This window comes from Hoplias malabaricus, unplaced genomic scaffold, assembly GCF_029633855.1.
Source record: "Hoplias malabaricus isolate fHopMal1 unplaced genomic scaffold, fHopMal1.hap1 scaffold_55, whole genome shotgun sequence".
NCBI classification, from domain to species: Eukaryota; Metazoa; Chordata; class Actinopteri; order Characiformes; family Erythrinidae; genus Hoplias; species Hoplias malabaricus.
The window spans coordinates 245,729-265,946 of NW_027101036.1; the positions used below are offsets into that span (position 1 = coordinate 245,729).

At 46.0% G+C, this 20,218-nt stretch overlaps 1 protein-coding gene across 1 annotated transcript in view; it reads left to right on the plus strand.

Annotated features, from left to right (window-relative positions):
• The window catches only part of LOC136684305 (alpha-1,6-mannosylglycoprotein 6-beta-N-acetylglucosaminyltransferase B-like), a gene marked incomplete at its 3' end in the record, with an annotated part of 92,706 nt that overhangs the window by 8,653 nt on the left and 63,835 nt on the right, over positions 1–20,218 (plus strand). The window contains 1 exon segment of the mRNA XM_066659127.1: positions 5,184–5,328. Within this exon segment, the coding sequence (XP_066515224.1) occupies positions 5,184–5,328 (145 nt within the window).

Genomic DNA, 20,218 nt, shown 5'->3' on the forward strand with positions numbered 1-20,218 from the left:
TTTAAGCAAGAAAATTATGTAAATGTTAATAAAATGCACAGTTAAAATGTGTTGGATTTAGTAATAACATGCCTTAATATGAATTAATATAGCTCAAAAATATTGAGTAAATACAACTTAATTTCACAAGGAAAGGACTATTTATCTGAGAAAACTTAATTAATATTTACTAAATATCTTGCAAGTATTGATTTACATTTACTAAATATCTGGCAAAAATTGAGTAGCATGTACTAGGTTTCTGGAGAAAGCTTGTTTCTATTTACTAATTATAGTAACTTTACATCTATTCAATAATATCACGTGTCACTTTGTTGCCATCATTTTTTTATGTTAAATCTACTTAATTTGTCCTTTTTGTGCCATGTTCGAGTCAACAGGTCAATGTGCATAAAAATAATACCAGGTAAACATTTATTCAACTCTTGCAACATTTATTCATACAAAAATTGAAAATTGATACAACTACATCAAGGATCACAGGCAGAATATATATTGGAATGTGATGCAAGGTCAAAACCTGTTGGTGCACTTAAATCTCAATAATGTTTTGAGACTGCACTCATCTTATACCAGATCAGTTTAATTAGGATTCAGCAGGCACCTGCAAATAGATGAATATTAGCTTTAACTTCATCAGCAAGTGTAATGTTTTAGTGTTGGTCTTTTCTATTCATCTATTTCCAGGTGCATCCTGAGTCCTGATTAGACTGACTGGGTATTATTGTTAACAAAATATGATCTCTTGTATTTCAAATTCATTATGTACATAAAATATAAACAGACATAACCTTGCTGTACAGTCAAATAATTTAAACCAGACTGTAGACAGAGAGCAAAGACAGGTCATAAAATTGTATAGAAACGTTGGAATTGGAATTTTTCTTGCTTTTAATAAGTACTAATTATATTGTTTATAGTAGTGCCCTCAAGTCAGGCTCGAATTTAGTTTTAGGATTCAGATTCACAGTAAAAAAGTAAACTACGAGCCATATTGGCTACAGCCGGTTTTCGAACGCTACAAAAACCCGAAACACAAAGTAGTGCAGTTAAACAGTGAATATAAAACATTTCTGACACAGAAATAACACAGCAGTAAAAGTGTCAGAGTGGTCTGAATGGTCTACTTTAACAGAAACCATCGGGTATATGGCGTGAAAAGAGAAAATGCTATTGGGAAATAGATTTAAAAAAACTTAGCAGAAAACCAAAGAGATACAAAATAAAAACAAATAGGTGTTCCTTCACAATATTATGAAAACGTGCATTCTGATATATTGAGTATGGAATGCTAACATAATACGTAAAATGTTAAATGTTTAGTAAACAGACGAATCTTTGCCTCTGATTTCGTGGTGTGCTGTAATTTGCTGAACTCTATTCAAACGCAGCTCTGTATGTGAAGTGAGAGTGCGCTAGTGCTGCAATGACCGTTTGAAAGTGTACTCTCACAGAGACTGAGCGTCGTGTCATGGCTTCATTATACCGTCAACAGACACATGAAACAACATGCAAACTACAGGAAGCACAACATCAGCTTCTTAAAACCGTAATTCAGGATTGTAATCACAAAAACACTTTGTTGTTTAATCAAACGTTGTTCCTCACCATCAGCTAACTCTCCAGTCTGTGCTCGAAACCGGTCCTGAAGCACAGGTGTTTGTAAATAAACCGCCTCAGTTACCTGCTAGGCCTCTCTCTCACTGCACATAGCAGAGGCATCTGGTGTCGTTTTAGACAGAGAAAAGAACTCCAAACGTTGAAAACAACGAACAGAAATGAGGATTACTCTATTCCTGCTCCATGGTTTTGCGGTTTCGGATCTCTTAAGGTGGAAATGCCTCCAAACTCCGGAGACGGCTAACTGCATTAGCGACAGTGCTACAAAACTAAACACCTCGAGTTACAAATGAGTGTCTCTGGTAATTCAATCAGTGAATTAAAAACTTACAGACAAGTTAAACTTCATCCACATACAAACAACTGTCGTTTTCCCCCCCAAACACACCGATCCACCTTAAAAAATCCGGAGCTTAGAACTGCGTGTCCCCCATTTAAGGGCGCCTCAAACAAAATACACAAATGTAGATAAAAATTGTTCTTTTGCTGTTAATAATTTAAAAGCTGTTCACTTTGGGAAGTCCGAGGACGTTCAGAACCCAGTGATGCTGGTGTCCACGAGCTTCAAAATGCGTTGGGCGGAAGTGTATGATTAAAATTAAAGACCTCCCAATGAGTAAAATCTATTACATTTTCTGGATCGTTGGTGTTACTCATAAAATATAAATACATTCTATTCAGCATATCCCAGCTAATTTTATTCAGCCAAAACTGTGTAAATTGCAATTAATACTTTGTTCAAATTTGTTGAATTTAGCTCAATTTTATTTCAAACTACATGAAGTCTTTTTATTAAGTGCAAGTTACTATTAGTTTTTAACTAAATATTAATTTACCCAGTCCCACTTTTTACAGTGCATCCAGCTCACCACTGTGTGGTTTTTGCAGATGTTTATGTTACAGGACCTCTGCCTCACACAGGTGCTGAGGTTGGCACAGGTTGTAGCTCACATTAACTTGGCATTTTCAGATGAACCTCAATTTCCATGCAACCCCCCGGATGGCTCTCCAGTTTTTAGCTTGTGAGGATGTTGGATAATTCAATATTATCCAACAAGTCCAATTAATGTGAGGAAAGAGAGTTGGATTTATTTAAAGACAGATACGTTAACGTCTTACATAAATCTTACCAGGTCCCCACTTTATTCACTCTTCACTGTAAGTGGGAGCACACACAGATGAGTGTTGTCATACTTCACACACTTCACAATCTCCTCCACAAGTATCAAGGTTAGAGACAGAACAGACTTCATATGAAACTTAAGCACTTTCCAACTTGTGAATTCCTGACCCCAATCCTAACTCCAATCTCCAGAGGGTCGGGAGCTGCAGGATCGTCTCCTGTGTAGCATTTAAGCAGATTACAGCACTGTTTCTGTGACTCTTTTACAGGGTTTATGTGAAATAGTGCCACCAGTGGATGGGAGCTCTCTCTCTCTCTCTTTATTTCTCTCTGAGCTGTAATTGAGTTTATCTCAGATTTGAAAGCTCCAGTGATGCAGTAATGCTGCTGTCACCTCCACTCTACACACCGACTACTAGCAGTGACCCCCGCCCACCCCCGTCACACACTGTCAACTAGGTCAATTGGAATCTATAGTTTCTAAAAATGAGCAATGTTTCTTTACTCCATCAAATATGTGTTTGTTTGTAGCAAGTCCTGCTGCTATTTGAGCAGAGATCATTTGTGAGTCTGTGTGTGTGTTTGTGTGTGTGTGTGTGTGTTTGTGTGTGTGTGTGTGTGTTTGTGTGTGTGTGTGTGTGTTTGTGTGTGTGTGTGTGTTTGTGTATGTCTGTGTGTGTGTGTGTGTGTGTGTGTTTGTGTGTGTGTGTTTGTGTGTTTGTGTGTGTGTGTTTGTGTGTGTGTTTGTGTGTTTGTGTGTGTGTTTGTGTGTGTGTGTGTGTGTGTGTTTGTGTATGTGTGTGTGTGTGTGTGTGTGTGTTTGTGTGTGTGTGTGTGTATCTAATGATGTAATTACACTTTGTTTGTGTTTAGACACATGTCCTTCACCTGCCTCCAGGAAATACACCTCAGGAATATATATCCCAACTATAGAGCTACATTTACTTCTCTCTCTCTCTCTCTCTCTCTCTTTTTCTCTCTCTGTCTCTCTCTCTCCCTCTCTCTGGCCTTGTAATCTGAGCGCTGAAATACTCTATTACATATGAAAGGTCAGAGCTGTGTTCATTTGCCCGCTGTCTGAGAGTATAGACTAAGACCCCTTTATTCGTGCAGACGTCTAACTTAAGCTCAGAAAGAGAGAGGGAGAGAGAAGCAGACAGAGAGGGAGAGAGAGGGAAAGGGGGGAGAGAGTGAAAAGGAGAGAGGGAGAAGGAGAGCAAAACAAATGATGTTGACTTTGTACTTAATCAGAAATCCAAGGTCTATTACAGTCTACAGACAAGAGCAGGATGATCACAGTACTCTGACCAGCAGATAGAGAGAGAGAGAGAGAGAGAGAGAGAGAGAGAGAGAGAGAGAGAGAGCTGGCTAGGAGGGATGTCTTAAAGGAGGGATGTCTTAAAGTGAAAATTAGGCTAGAAATATTATATTTCTAGTGAATATAATATACAGCTAGTGAAATTACAGTGGGGGGTGTTTCCAATAAATTGTCCAGCTAGTGAAATTACAGTGGGGGGTGCTTCCAATAAATTGTCCAGCTAGTGAAATTACAGTGGGGGTTGTTTCCAATAAATTGTCCAGCTAGTGAAATTACAGTGGGGGGTGTTTCCAATAAATTGGCCAGCTAGTGAAATTACAGTGAGGGGTGTTTCCAATAAATTGGCCAGCTAGTGAAATTACAGTGGGGATGTTTCCAATATATTGGCCAGTTTGTGAAATTACAGTAAGGGGTGTTTCCAATAAATTGGCCAGCTAGTGAAATTACAGTGGGGTGTTTCCAATAAATTGGCCAGCTAGTGAAATTACAGTGGGGGGTGTTTCCAATAAAGTGGCCAGCTAGTGAAATTACAGTGGGGGTGTTTCCAATAAAGTGGCCAGCTAGTGAAATTACAGTGGGGGGTGTTTCCAATAAATTGTCCAGCTAGTGAAATTACAGTGGGGTGTTTCCAATAAATTGGCCAGCTAGTGAAATTACAGTGGGGGGTGTTTCCAATAAAGTGGCCAGCTAGTGAAATTACAATGGGGGGTGTTTCCAATAAAGTGGCCAGCTAGTGAAATTACAGTGGGGGGTGTTTCCAATAAAGTGGCCAGCTAGTGAAATTACAGTGAGGGGTGTTTCCAATAAATTGGCCAGCTAGTGAAATTACAGTGGGGGGTGTTTCCAATAAAGTGGCCAGCTAGTGAAATTACAGTGGGGGGTGTTTCCAATAAAGTGGCCAGCTAGTGAAATTACAGTGGGTGGTGTTTCCAATAAAGTGGCCAGCTAGTGAAATTACAGTGGGGGGTGTTTCCAATAAAGTGGCCAGCTAGTGAAATTACAGTGGGGGTGTTTCCAATAAAGTGGCCAGAGAGTAGAGATATATTGGAAATGTTTCTAATAAATACTTGTGTTGTGTGTGTGTGTATGTGTGTGTGTGTGTGTGTGTGTGTGTGTGTGTAGTGCTGGGAGGCCTGGAGTCCAGAGGAGTTCTGAGGAAGATCAGTGATATGTTGGAAGTCATCATGAAGAAGATGGACAGTTTGTCAAAGCTGGAGAACACGAACGACTCGCGGCGTCTGGAAGAGCTCAGCTCAGCCATTAATAGGTAAAACCACACACACACACACACACACACACACACACACACACACACACACACACACACTCATCAGCCATGGCATTGCTACCGCCTCCTTGTTCCTAAACTCACTGTCTATTCTCTCAGCTCCACTGTCCACACAGGAGCACTTTGCTCCTGTGTGTGTTGCTCTTTTATAAGTGGATCTGACACAGCAGTGTTGCTTGAGTTTTTAAAACCTGTGTCCACTCATTGTTTTAGTCCTCGAGTCCTGGGTCATCGGTGGACACAGGACACTTTTCTTTGGAGGACTGTTCTCAGTCCAGACACTGAGGGGTTAAACTCCAGCAGCACTGCTGTGTCTGATCCACTCTACACCAGCACAACACACACTAACACACCACCACCACGTCAGTGTCACTGCAGCGCTGAGAATGATCCACCACCACATCACACCTGCTCTGTGGGGGTCCTGAGCGCTGAGGAACAGGGGGGAAGGGGATAACAAAGTATGCAGAGCCACAGACAGACTATAGTCTGTGACTGTAGAACTACAATGAGTTGAATGTGTGTAAAATGAAGGCTATTAATGCGCGGAGTGGAGGGGAGTGGGCTGTATCTCATGATGAATAATTCATGAGCACTAGTAAGTGTTTTAGGGAATGGCTGGGTGAAGTATTAATACGCTGATGCAGCTGCTTTGTTTCGTACAGTGGATTTAGAGGCTTAGTCTAGACTTTTATTTTGCTGCCGTTTCAGTCAGAGTCAGGACTGAAGAGCTCTTATTTTGCTCAGAAGAGAATTGCTCTGATTGGTGGAGAGGTGCTAATTGACGCGGACCTGAAAAATCACTGCGCAGTGAAGACTGTAACACATTCAGGAAATCTGCATATATTTGAATATATTTGAATACATTAAGGGGCAGTCAAAAGTTTGGGCAACATGAAAAAATACCTGCTAATCTCTAGTATATGGATGTAAAAAAAAAAAAAAAAAACATAATCAAAGGACTGGTTTATCTTATACACAGATCAGCCATAACATTACAACCACCACCTGGTCTTTATAAAGCAGTGTTGGGGTGGGGTCGCTAGCGTTAGCGTTAGCACTAAGCCAAGTTGACTCAGTAAAATTTAGTACTTTAGTTGCATTTTTGTTTGAATTGCAGTGTTTTAATGAATTTCAGTGGAGTTTGGAAACAAAAACAGAAAGAGTTGAGGGGTTAAAAATTAGGGGTTTATAAACGGTTCAGAAAATCTCTTTATTAATAGTCATTAATCATGTTGTTAATACATTTATAGTCATTAATAATCAGTTACAACACACAGAGAGAAAGGAAAACGGGGACCTGCTATTTGCCAAATAGTGAGCCCACATCCATTTAAACAGTTAAACAACCTCAGACCTCGCCGAATACTGACCTTATATTGCCTTCTCCATCAGTCGACGTTAACCCCGTCAGCTCCAGCACATATTTGTTAAAAATTTTACAGTCTTTTACACATTAATGATAATGTGGCGTGGACATTAAATTCACATTCTCAGGTCTGTGCTTCTTCTTTACCTCGATGTTTTCAGTGAGTTCTGACACCTTTTTTTCGACAAAAAAGAGGTCGCAGTTTTTCTTTCTATCTCTGTGTTACAAATGATTATTAATGACATTTTAAGGTGTTTACAACCTAAGTAATGACCATGTGATAAACAGGTTATTAAACCTTTTATAAACTGTTATAATTGTAGATTATTTTAAAGTCGTATCGAATGAGTAGGGCACAGCTGCAGAAGTTTGAGCACCTGAGGGCCCCTGAATCGATCGACTCGACGGCAGGAAAACTGGGGGCTGGGGGCGAGTGGAGGGACAGAGCAGTGGCTGGATAAACGAAGTCCTGATTGTTGTCATTTGTGTGCTGAGTTTCGAAGGCAAACCTCTAACCGTGGGGTCCACCCTGTGGTTGGTAGAGCATCGCTCTCCTGTGGAAGACAGGTATGCTGCGTTTGCCTGCTCCTGTAACAGGATTACAGCTCTGCCTCCCTCTGGATGTGAGCGTCTGCCAGATCCCATGACGTTACCCACCTCCACCAGACTGGAGTCATAAAGCTGACCGCGCTGAACTGAGCTCATAAACATTTAACTGTGTTTTTATTGTGTAATTACTGTCCACTGCCTCTCCATTAAAGCGGACAGGTATGGGCTCCTGGGGCCGAGAGACAGAACAGCGAGGAAGGAGAACAGATAGATGTCTCCTGGATCAGGAGTTAACTCCGTGTTGAAGGTGTGACTCTGAGATTAGATCTAATTACAGAAAGAAGACGTTACATTCACAGACGGACAGAAGACTTCCACAGAGGACAGGCTTCGACAGGCTTGGGCGATCGAGTGTGATTTCAGTTATCAAAGAGACTGACAGAGAGAGAGAGAGAGAGAGAGAGAGAGAGAGAGAGAGAGAGAGAGAGAGAGAGAAGATTAAAACTACTTGGAGAAAGAGGAAGAAAGAAAGAGTTTGAGGAGAAGTGCAGGTAAAGATAGAGCAGCTGAGGAGAGTGTGCCCCTTTGGCTAAAGAAGGATTTTGTGAAAATTAAGTCTGAATATTTAAAGAAAATGCCAAAATACGGATGCAGCAGGTAGTGTCTCTGTCACAGCTCCAGGGACTTGAAGGTTGTGGGTTTGAGTCCCGCTCCGGGTGACTGTCTGTGAGGAGTGTGGTGTGTTCTCCCTGTGTCTGCGTGGGTTTCCTCCGGGTGACTGTCTGTGAGGAGTGTGGTGTGTTCTCTCTGTGTCTGTGTGGGTTTCCTCCGGGTGACTGTCTGTGAGGAGTGTGGTGTGTTCTCCCTGTGTCTGCGTGGGTTTTCTCCGGGTGACTGTCTGTGAGGAGTGTGGTGTGTTCTCCCTGTGTCTGCGTGGGTTTCCTCCGGGTGACTGTCTGTGAGGAGTGTGGTGTGTTCTCCCTGTGTCTGCGTGGGTTTCCTCCGGGTGACTGTCTGTGAGGAGTGTGGTGTGTTCTCTCTGTGTCTGCTTGGGTTTCCTCTGGGTGACTGTCTGTGAGGAGTGTGGTGTGTTTTCCCTGTGTCTGCGTGGGTTTCCTCCGGGTGACTGTCTGTGAGGAGTGTGGTGTGTTCATTCTGTGTCTGCGTGGGTTTCCTCCGGGTGACTGTCTGTGAGGAGTGTGGTGTGTTCTCTCTGTGTCTGCGTGGGTTTCCTCCGGGTGACTGTCTGTGAGGAGTGTGGTGTGTTCTCCCTGTGTCTGCGTGGGTTTCCTCCGGGTGACTGTCTGTGAGGAGTGTGGTGTGTTCTCCCTGTGTCTGCGTGGGTTTCCTCAGGGTGACTGTCTGTGAGGAGTGTGGTGTGTTCTCTCTGTGTCTGCGTGGGTTTCCTCCAGGTGACTGTCTGTGAGGAGTGTGGTGTGTTCTCTCTGTGTCTGCATGGGTTTCCTCCGGGTGACTGTCTGTGAGGAGTGTGGTGTGTTCTCCCTGTGTCTGCGTGGGTTTCCTCCGGGTGACTGTCTGTGAGGAGTGTGGTGTGTTCTCCCTGTGTCTGCGTGGGTTTCCTCCGGGTGACTGTCTGTGAGGAGTGTGGTTTGTTCTCCGTGTCTGCGTGGGTTTCCTCCGGGTGACTGTCTGTGAGGAGTGTGGTGTGTTCTCTCTGTGTCTGCGTGGGTTTCCTCCGGGTGACTGTCTGTGAGGAGTGTGGTGTGTTCTCCCTGTGTCTGCGTGGGTTTCCTCCGGGTGACTGTCTGTGAGGAGTGTGGTGTGTTCTCTCTGTGTCTGTGTGGGCTTCCTCCGGGTGACTGTCTGTGAGGAGTGTGGTGTGTTCTCCCTGTGTCTGCGTGGGTTTTCTCCGGGTGACTGTCTGTGAGGAGTGTGGTGTGTTCTCCCTGTGTCTGCGTGGGTTTCCTCCGGGTGACTGTCTGTGAGGAGTGTGGTGTGTTCTCCCTGTGTCTGCGTGGGTTTCCTCCGGGTGACTGTCTGTGAGGAGTGTGGTGTGTTCTCTCTGTGTCTGCTTGGGTTTCCTCTGGGTGACTGTCTGTGAGGAGTGTGGTGTGTTTTCCCTGTGTCTGCGTGGGTTTCCTCCGGGTGACTGTCTGTGAGGAGTGTGGTGTGTTCTTTCTGTGTCTGCGTGGGTTTCCTCCGGGTGACTGTCTGTGAGGAGTGTGGTGTGTTCTCTCTGTGTCTGCGTGGGTTTCCTCCGGGTGACTGTCTGTGAGGAGTGTGGTGTGTTCTCCCTGTGTCTGCGTGGGTTTCCTCCGGGTGACTGTCTGTGAGGAGTGTGGTGTGTTCTCCCTGTGTCTGCGTGGGTTTCCTCAGGGTGACTGTCTGTGAGGAGTGTGGTGTGTTCTCTCTGTGTCTGCGTGGGTTTCCTCCAGGTGACTGTCTGTGAGGAGTGTGGTGTGTTCTCTCTGTGTCTGCATGGGTTTCCTCCGGGTGACTGTCTGTGAGGAGTGTGGTGTGTTCTCCCTGTGTCTGCGTGGGTTTCCTCCGGGTGACTGTCTGTGAGGAGTGTGGTGTGTTCTCCCTGTGTCTGCGTGGGTTTCCTCCGGGTGACTGTCTGTGAGGAGTGTGGTTTGTTCTCCGTGTCTGCGTGGGTTTCCTCCGGGTGACTGTCTGTGAGGAGTGTGGTGTGTTCTCTCTGTGTCTGCGTGGGTTTCCTCCGGGTGACTGTCTGTGAGGAGTGTGGTGTGTTTTCCCTGTGTCTGCGTGGGTTTCCTCCGGGTGACTGTCTGTGAGGAGTGTGGTGTGTTCTCCCTGTGTCTGCGTGGGTTTCCTCCGGGTGACTGTCTGTGAGGAGTGTGGTGTGTTTTCCCTGTGTCTGCGTGGGTTTCCTCCGGGTGACTGTCTGTGAGGAGTGTGGTGTGTTCTCCCTGTGTCTGCGTGGGTTTCCTCCGGGTGACTGTTTGTGAGGACTGTGGTGTGTTCTCTCTGTGTCTGTGTGGGTTTCCTCCGGGTGACTGTCTGTGAGGAGTGTGGTGTGTTCTCCATGTGTCTGCGTGGGTTTCCTCCGGGTGACTGTCTGTGAGGAGTGTGGTGTGTTCTCCCTGTGTCTGCGTGGGTTTCCTCCGGGTGACTGTCTGTGAGGAGTGTGGTGTGTTCTCTCTGTGTCTGCGTGGGTTTCCTCCGGGTGACTGTCTGTGAGGAGTGTGGTGTGTTTTCCCTGTGTCTGCGTGGGTTTCCTCCGGGTGACTGTCTGTGAGGAGTGTGGTGTGTTCTCCCTGTGTCTGCGTGGGTTTCCTCCGGGTGACTGTCTGTGAGGAGTGTGGTGTGTTCTCTCTGTGTCTGCGTGGGTTTCCTCCGGGTGACTGTCTGTGAGGAGTGTGGTGTGTTCTCCCTGTGTCTGCGTGGGTTTCCTCAGGGTGACTGTGTGAGGAGCGTGGTGTGTTCTCTCTGTGTCTGCATGGGTTTCCTCCGGGTGACTGTCTGTGAGGAGTGTGGTGTGTTCTCCCTGTGTCTGCGTGGGTTTCCTCCGGGTGACTGTCTGCGAGGAGTGTGGTGTGTTCTCCCTGTGTCTGCGTGGGTTTCCTCCGGGTGACTGTCTGTGAGGAGTGTGGTGTGTTCTCTCTGTGTCTGCATGGCTTTCCTCCGTGTGTGTCAGGCTAGGTAAACAACAGAGACGCTCGCGGGCGTTTAACAAAAAGAGATTTACTTTAAAGATGTGCGAAGCACACCGTAAAGAGAATACAATTACAACAATAGAGGCAATCCAAAGAATAGTGAGGGACAGGCTAGGGTCAGAAACACGACGTAGTAAATAGTAGCAGTCCGTAATCAAACACACAGAGTCCAGAGAAACGTAAGCAAGGGTCATACACGGGTAGGCTTTCAGAGATAAGGTTCGCTCGGTACGTAACATGGGTTAGCAATACTTCGCAAAGAGTGAAGGTAAGAGTCCGGGTTTATATGGTGAGTGAGTGATTAAGGTAAAACCGAAACAGCTGTGAATCAGAACTCAGGTGACTTGGATCGTGTGAGAGGAGTTCTATTGGCTGTTGATGTCAGGTGACCATCAGCTGAATCCTGGGAGTTGAAGTTCTCTGAGTCTTTCCCAGACTCAAGTATTGAAGTGTCCTGATCAGAGGGAGGAAGCGAGACGTCCGCCGCTACAGGCGTGACAGTACCCCCCCCCCCCCCCAAGGAGTCCGGCGCAGTTGAAGGACGAGGTCGAACAGGACGACTCGCTCCGGAACGAAGAGGTAAGCCTCCTGAACCACCTAAGTCAAGAGATTGTTGACCTGAAGAAGTCCTCCCATGACGATTCCCAGAACGTCGAGCAGTAGGCACCCTGCCCGAGCCAAGTGGTTGAGACCTGGGGCGTCCTCTAAGACGAGGGGCTGGTCTGTCCGGGTGGAGATGGTGAAATTCTAAAACTAAAGCAGGATCCAGAACATCCTTGGCAGGAACCCAACTCCTCTCCTCCGGACCATAACCCTCCCAGTCTACCAGGTATTCCAGTTGACCACTCCTCCTCCTGGAATCCAGCAAACCACAAACCTGGTACACCGGATCTCCATCCATGAACACCGGAGGCGGAGGTGTCTCACCTGGTATCTCTTCATCCAACGGACCTGGAACCACAGGCTTTAAAAGGGACACATGAAAAGATCTAGAAACCTTATATTGTTTAGGTAAGTCCAACTTATATGTAACATCATTGATTCTTTCAATAATCTTAAACGGACCAATATATTTAGAAGTCAGTTTTTTGCAACCGCCTTCAGATCTGAAGTCCCTTGTAGAAAGCCAGACCCGATCTCCCGGCTGATAAATTGGAGTCTCTTTTCTGTGACGATCAGCAAAGTCTTTATACCTTCCTATAACTCTTTTAATATGCTGATGAGTAAGTTCCCATACCTGTTCACTTCTTTTCATCCAGCTGTCCACAGCTGGAACTTCAGTAGTCACCGCTGTCCAAGGCATGATCGGAGGTTGATAACCCAACACACATTCAAATGGTGTAATACCTGTTGTGGAGTTTACAAGGGAATTTTGTGCCATTTCGGCCCAAGGGAGGAAACGAACCCATTCTGTTTGGTTCTTGTGACAATATATCCTAAGAAATTTACCCAATTCCTGGTTAACTCTTTCACATTGTCCATTAGACTGAGGGTGATAACCAGAAATCAAGCTTACATTTACTCCCAAATGTTCAAAAAATGCGGACCAAACCTGGGAAGTAAACTGTGGACCACGGTCTGACACAATGTCTTCCGGAATTCCAAACATTCTGAACACATAATTGAACAAAACTTCTGCAGTTTCGAAGGCTGTAGGAATTTGAGAAAATGGAATGAACCTCACCGCTCTAGAGAATCTATCTACCACTGTTAATATAGTGGTGAAATGTTGTGAAAGGGGTAAGTCAGTGATAAAGTCAATTGCAATATGAGACCATGGACGGTTAGGAACAGGTAATGGATGCAGCTTCCCGGCAGGTAAAGTCTTTGGTGTCTTGCATTGTGCGCAAACTGAACAGGAGGCAACAACACGGTGAATATCAACTGACATGTTCTCCCACCAATACCTAGCCTTTACGAGTTCCTGAGTACGTTTCTCTCCTGGATGACCAGAGGAAATTGAAGAATGAGCCCACGTGATTAAATAATCTCGGAATTCCATAGGGACGTATTTCTTGTCGACAGGGCACTGAGAAGGAATATTCGTGGTTTCTAATGCCTTATGAATTCTCTCATCAATCTCCCATCTAACTGCCGCTACTACCACCCCGGGTGACAGTATTTCTTCAGTCTGTTTCTCCAAGTCCTCCTCCATGACAAATTGTCTAGACAGAGTATCAGCTTTGGTATTACGAGAACCCGGGCGGTAAGTAATGGTAAATTGATAACGTAAAAAAAAAGAGACCAACGAGCCTGACGAGGATTGAGTCTTTTTGCATTACGTACATATTCTAAGTTCTTATGATCCGTTAAAACTAGGAAGGGATGTAGTGACCCCTCCAACCAATGACGCCATTCCTCGAGAGCCAATTTAATGGCTAATAATTCCCTGTCCCCTATACCGTAGTTTCTCTCCATAGACGTTAATTTATGGAAATAAAATGCTACGGGATGAAGTTTCTTATCAGTTTCTGAACGTTGGGATAGAACTGCTCCAATCCCGACATCTGAAGCATCTACTTCCACCACGAAAGGTATCTTCGGATTGGGATGATGAAGTATGGGTGCTGTGGTAAAAGCCTCTTTAAGCTTTGGAAGGCAGTGACAGCAGAACTGTTCCATTGGAGTTTTCTAGGGGACCCTTTAAGTAATGAGGTCAGAGGAGCCGCAATTGTGCTATAATCTCTAATAAAACGGCGGTAAAAGTTAGCGAACCCCAAAAAACTTTGTAGACCCTTTATCGTAGTGGGAACTGGCCAGTTGATAACAGCGTCCACCTTATTGTCATCCATGACTACCCCTTGATTACTTATTATATATCCTAGGAACGATATTCTGGGTACATGGAATTCACATTTTTCTCTTTTTACGTACAACTGGTGATCTAGTAATCTATTGAGGACTTGACGAACCTGTTGAACATGAGTTTTAATGTCGGGTGAGTAAATTAATATATCGTCTAAATATGCGATAACAAACTTTCCCAGCATCTCTCTCAGAACATCATTAATAAACGATTGAAAGACCGAAGGCGCGATTGCCAGACCAAAAGGCATTACTAGATATTCATAATGTCCATTGCTAGTTGAAAAAGCGGTCTTCCATTCATCTCCCTCCTTAATTCTTATTAGATTATAAGCGCTACGGAGGTCAAGTTTAGTAAAAACACTTGCACCTCTAATCTGTTCCAAGGCTTCAGGCACTAAGGGTAAAGGGTATGTAAATTTCTTAGTTATTTGGTTTAAGCCCCTATAATCAATGCAAGGTCTCAAACCCCCCATCTTTTTTCTCTACAAAGAAAAATCCTGCCGATACTGGTGAAGTAGAGGGACGAATAAAACCCTGTTGTAAGGCTTCCTTTATGTACTCCTCCATAGCTTGATTTTCCCTTTGTGTAAGTGGATAAATCCGAGCTTTAGGAAGATCAGCTCCCTCAATGATGTCTATAGCACAATCGTATGAACGATGCGGGGGAAGTGACATGGCCTTGAGTTTGCTGAAGACTTCACTAATGTCTCTATATTCATGAGGAATATCACACCGGATACTAGTCTCAGGGCTCTCAATAGAAGTGGAATGAATGTTGATCTGGGGTATAGACAGACAATGCTTAAAACAGTGCAGAGACCAAGACAAAATCTCCCTTTCGGACCAAGAGATAACAGGATTGTGTTTCACTAGCCAAGGTAAGCCCAAAATTACAGGGTAGTCTGATGAGTCTATAACAAAAAAACTGATCTTTTCTTTATGCAAAGCACTTGTCTCTAACAGTACAGGAACAGTCATTTGGGACACCAAACCAGTTCCTAGAGGGTCTCCATCAATAGTTGATATTTGTAGAGATTGCTCCATGGAAATAACAGGTATCTTCAAGTCCTCTACCACAGCCGCAGTGATGAAGTTTCCCTCTGCTCCCGAATCAATCAACGCTGGAAATATAGAAGAACAAGCCTGAGAGCAGTGAATGTCCACAGGAATAGTGAATGACCTCGAAATGAGTCCCTTTGTGATGGTACTCACCAATTTTCTCTGCGGAGTTGTCGCGTGCTTTCCAGAAAGAGGTGCTTGATATTTGCGTGGCCGAGCTGAACACTGACGAAGTACGTGATCAGCTGCGCCACAGTACATGCATAAACCGTTGTCTTGACGGTGAATCCTCTCTTCTGGTGTAAGCCGTGACGAATCACATTGCATGGGAGTCTGATACTCGGATGCTTGATGATTGTAGGAACCAGGTGTAGTAGTTACTCTGTGGTGCTGTTGCCGTGAATTAGAAACGTGGGTAACCTGGGATGTCTTTCCACTATTGCGACTTCTACGAGCACTTAAAAGATGGTCCAAACGAATAGCCAGGTCAAATAATCCTTCCAATGAGAGATTCTCATCCCGACAGGCTAATTCCGACTGGATATCCCCGTTAAGTCCGTTACGAAAAACAATGATTAATGCTGGTTCATTCCAGCCGCTACCAGCAGCGAGGATACGGAATTCTAAAACATAGTCAGCCACCGATCTGCTACCTTGACGAATCTTTGCGATTATTTCGCCATTAGATCTCCCCTCATTAGGACGATCAAAAACAGTCTTAAAGTCCTTTTCAAAACGATCATAGGAAATGCTCTGTATGTTAGGCCAAACAGCCGTAGCCCAATCGAGAGCTTTACCAGTTAAGCGCGATATTAGAAATGATATCCGAGCGAAATCAGAGCATGGAGGGGAGCTATTGAAATATAATGAGCATTGCAACAAAAATCCCCGACATTTGTCCATACAACCGTCATACTTTTCCGGTTTACTCACGCTATACGGAGATGATGGAACAGAAACAGGTGGAACTTCACTCGAGGTTGACGGAGGCTCGAGCAGAGGAGCAAAAGGTCGCTGGGGAACGAGATTCTTTAAATGTTCAGAAATCACTGCCATCTGCTCTTGTTGCTGGCTCTGCTGTTGTCTCAATAGAGTGACCGACTCAGACAATTGCTGCAATATCGAGTGATGTTCTCCTAACAACTGACCTTGGTTACCGATCGCAGTTGTTAAATCACCAGAACCCGCCGTCTGCATTTTAAAGGCGAAGTATTCTGTCAGGCTAGGTAAACAACAGAGACGCTCGCGGGTGTTTAACAAAAAGAGATTTACTTTAAAGATGTGCGAAGCACACCGTAAAGAGAAAACAATTACAACAATAGAGGCAATCCAAAGAATAGTGAGGGACAGGCTAGGGTCAGAACACGACGTAGTAAATAGTAGCAGTCCGTAATCAAACACACAGAGTCCAGAGAACGTAAGCAAGGGTCATACACGGGTAGGCTTTCAGAGATAAGGTTCACTCGGTACGTAACATGGGTTAGCAATACTTCGCAAAGAGTGAAGGTAAGAGTCCGGGTTTATATGGTGAGTGAGTGATTAAGGTAAAACCGAAACAGCTGTGAATCAGAACTCAGGTGACTTGGATCGTGTGAGAGGAGTTCTATTGGCTGTTGATGTCAGGGGGGGGGGGGGGGGGGGGGGGGGACCATCAGCTGAATCCTGGGAGTTGAAGTTCTCTGAGTCTTTCCCAGACTCAAGTATTGAAGTGTCCTGATCAGAGGGAGGAAGCGAGACGTCCGCCGCTACAGGCGTGACAGTGTGACTGTCTGTGAGGAGTGTGGTGTGTTCTCTCTTTGTCTGCGCGGGTTTCATCCGGGTGACTGTCTGTGAGGAGTGTGGTGTGTTCTCTCTGTGTCTGCGCGGGTTTCATCCGGGTGACTGTCTGTGAGGAGTGTGGTGTGTTCTCCCTGTGTCTGCGTGGGTTTCCTCCGGGTGACTGTCTGTGAGGAGTGTGGTGTGTTCTCTCTGTGTCTGCGTGGGTTTCCTCCGGGTGACTGTCTGTGAGGAGTGTGGTGTGTTCTCCCTGTGTCTGCGCGGGTTTCATCCGGGTGACTGTCTGTGAGGAGTGTGGTGTGTTCTCTCTGTGTCTGCGCGGGTTTCATCCGGGTGACTGTCTGTGAGGAGTGTGGTGTGTTCTCCCTGTGTCTGCGTGGGTTTCCTCCGGGTGACTGTCTGTGAGGAGTGTGGTGTGTTCTCTCTGTGTCTGCGTGGGTTTCCTCCGGGTGACTGTCTGTGAGGAGTGTGGTGTGTTCTCTCTGTGTCTGCGCGGGTTTCATCCGGGTGACTGTCTGTGAGGAGTGTGTGTGTTCTCCCTGTGTCTGCGTGGGTTTCCTCCGGGTGACTGTCTGTGAGGACTGTGGTGTGTTCTCCTGTGTCTGCGTGGGTTTCCTCCGGGTGACTGTCTGTGAGGAGTGTGGTGTGTTCTCTCTGTGTCTGCGTGGGTTTCCTCCGGGTGACTGTCTGTGAGGAGTGTGGTGTGTTCTCTCTGTGTCTGCGTGGGTTTCCTCCGGGTGCTTCGGTTTCCTCTCGCACTCCAAAAACTCATGTTGGTAGGTGGATTGGAGACTCAAAAGTGTCCGTAGGTTTGAGTGTGTGTTGCCCTGTGAAGGACTGGTTAGGTTCTTGTTAGGCTCCAGACCCACCACCGCCCTGAACCGAATAAGGGTTACAGACAATGAATGAATGGATATGAAAATATTTTGATCTCACCACCTAACGTCTAGTGTGTGTGTGTGTGTGTGTGCACTTTGGCTGTCAGATGCAGAATGTACAGTTTTGTGATATAATTTATATCGGGGCGAGTCAGCTTCTGTTGATAGCACCTCATTAGTGTGTAAGGAAGAAAAGGGCACTACTTAAGGACCCAGTGGAATGGAGCACAGCCCGTGTTTGTGTTGTTTCTCCTGTAGAGCGCAGTGAGGAGGAGCTGCTCAGGCGACAGGTTCCTCTCTCTCTCTCTCATGACTGTTGTTTTGGCTTGAGCTGGAGAAACTGGTGATGCAACAGACCCGTATGGACCAGTGTGAGAGAGAGAGAGAGAGAGAGAGAGAGAGAGAGAGAGAGAGAGAGAGAGAGAGAGAGGGAGAGGGAGATAGAGGGAGAGAGAGAGAGAGAGAGAGAGAGAGAGAGAGAGAGAGAGAGAGAGAGAGAGATTTTGAGATTTAATTCACTTTATTTAACAATTAACCAAAAGATATTAATTTAACAAAACCTTAGTCCACATAATAAACATTAAACATACACAAACACACCATCACCACACCAGTACATTGCCTGATCAGCACACCCCATGTTCAAAAACCAAACCAAACAAAAACACATAATGTCCCTCAGAATCAAAAACACTCCAGTCTCTCATCCAGCTCAAAGAGTCTTAATCTCCACCCTGTTTCTCCAATAAATGAGAGTCCAGTGGAGATTCCTCAGACGAGGCTGTCATAGTCCGTGTTAAAAATCCAAAGGGGACAGTCAACTGTGAGCAGTCAATAAAAAAGGCAATGGACAGGCTCCGGCTGAGAACAACAGCACCGGCCTGTCTCCACTTCTCGGACAGTACTCACCCTGGCAGCAGTAGCCCATGTCTGGTGCGCCACCATAAGGCTTTCGTTTCTTAGGGCTGTTTGATCTGAAAAACAGCACCTACCTCCAGAGTCCAGCAGTGCTCCATACACACGAACAGTCTGTACAATCCACCGTGCAGCGTGCACTGTACACACATTCCATATCCATTAATCCATTCGTCTGCAACATTCTCCACAGTGTTCACAGGGAAAAGCAGTAGGCCTCAGAGACACAGATGTGGCATAAAGACCGACTCATCGGAAATAGATATACTTTTCCGTGCGGTCGTCAGCCACTTCCTGAGTCTGAACCGTCTCTTAGGGACAGTGTCATGTAGTTCTCGTGTTTAGAGGCGTACTGCACAGATCTAATGAACTTTTCAGTGTCAGAGAAGTAGCTGTTTAAGCTCACATTCCTTTTACCTTTAGTGACTGTCAAAAACCGGTTTATCTTCGTGAGGGAATACACATCCACAGGGGGGTCAGTTGTTTCAGACGAGGCCTCAGACGGACCGGCCTGGGTCGATGAGCCCGGTCTACAGGACATACTGGCAGGCAATTCAGACATCCCTGAACAGTCTGATACCACGCTGTCCTCCTCAGAGTCCAGCACAGCGTCCACCGAATCGCCGAGACACTCATCACGCACACGGCCCACAATAACATCATCCATCTCCAAAACTGACTGTCCATCATCCTTCACGGGCTTAACAGTCTTACACCGGGCCTTTCTGTGGTGCTGACACTAGGCCCGACCGAGTCAGTGGGGTCACTGGGTGTGTTCACAGATGCATTGCTCACATTCACATCATCCTCACCACTGTTAAGAGTTACATTCATGGAGGCCTCAGTCCCATCCCCATCTACCCCCTCCACACCTGCAGAGCTGACGGGTTCAGGCCTGCTCTCAGGCCCCGAGACCTCAGCTACCACCTCAGCTACCTCCTCGGCTACTACCTCAGCTACTTCCTCAACCACTTCCCACCACTGTCCCCTACCTGCTGCTCTTCCATTAAACCAGTCCGTTCATTCTTATTACCCTCCTTCTGCCCTCCATTAAATCGTTCTGTTTGTTCCTATCCCCTCCTGCTGCTCTTTTCTGTGCGGGCAGCCGAACTGTTTATGGCCGATGTCTCCACACTCAAAACAGCGGAGTTTTTCCGTACTCGCGAACACTATGTACGATCCCTCCTCGTATCTAACTCTAAAACTCAAGTTTAAAGTCTGATCTCGGTTATTTAAAACCATGAAAACCTGTCTCCTAAAAGACATTACATGTTTAATCAGTGGTTTTTAAAACCGATCGGAATCTTTGTCATGGCACCGGCGAATTTGCCGAACCGAGCCAGTTCTCTCAGTAATTCCTCGTTAGTAATGAACGGCGGGACATTAGAAACAACAACGCGGGTCGCGGGTGCACGCACAGGGCTGACCTGTACCAGCTCTCCCCTCACCCGGATCCCCGACTTAATCAGGCTGCTTACACAGCTCTCCTTCTCCAAAAACACCACCACCGCTTTGTCCATTCGAGAAGCCGATTCAATGTCCTCATATCTAACCTGCTCCCCGACCGCTAACACAACCTCCGCCAACGTTACCTCACTCCCCAGGACACACCTGACGCCATGGCGGGGAGTCGGCGTCTCCACACCGGCCTCAGAGGCCATGACTCCAGCCACAAACTCCTCACCACCGGCCAAAAACAGTTCGGTACCAAACGCCTCACTAAGCTCTCATACAGAAGGGTGAAATAAAGGATAGAAAATAGAAAATCAAGAGAATTAGAAAAAGTTGGCAACAAACGCCAGAAACCTCCACACGCCACCACGGACAAACCGCGCGCACGCGCAGAGAGAGAGAGAGAGAGAAATCTGATAGAGTGT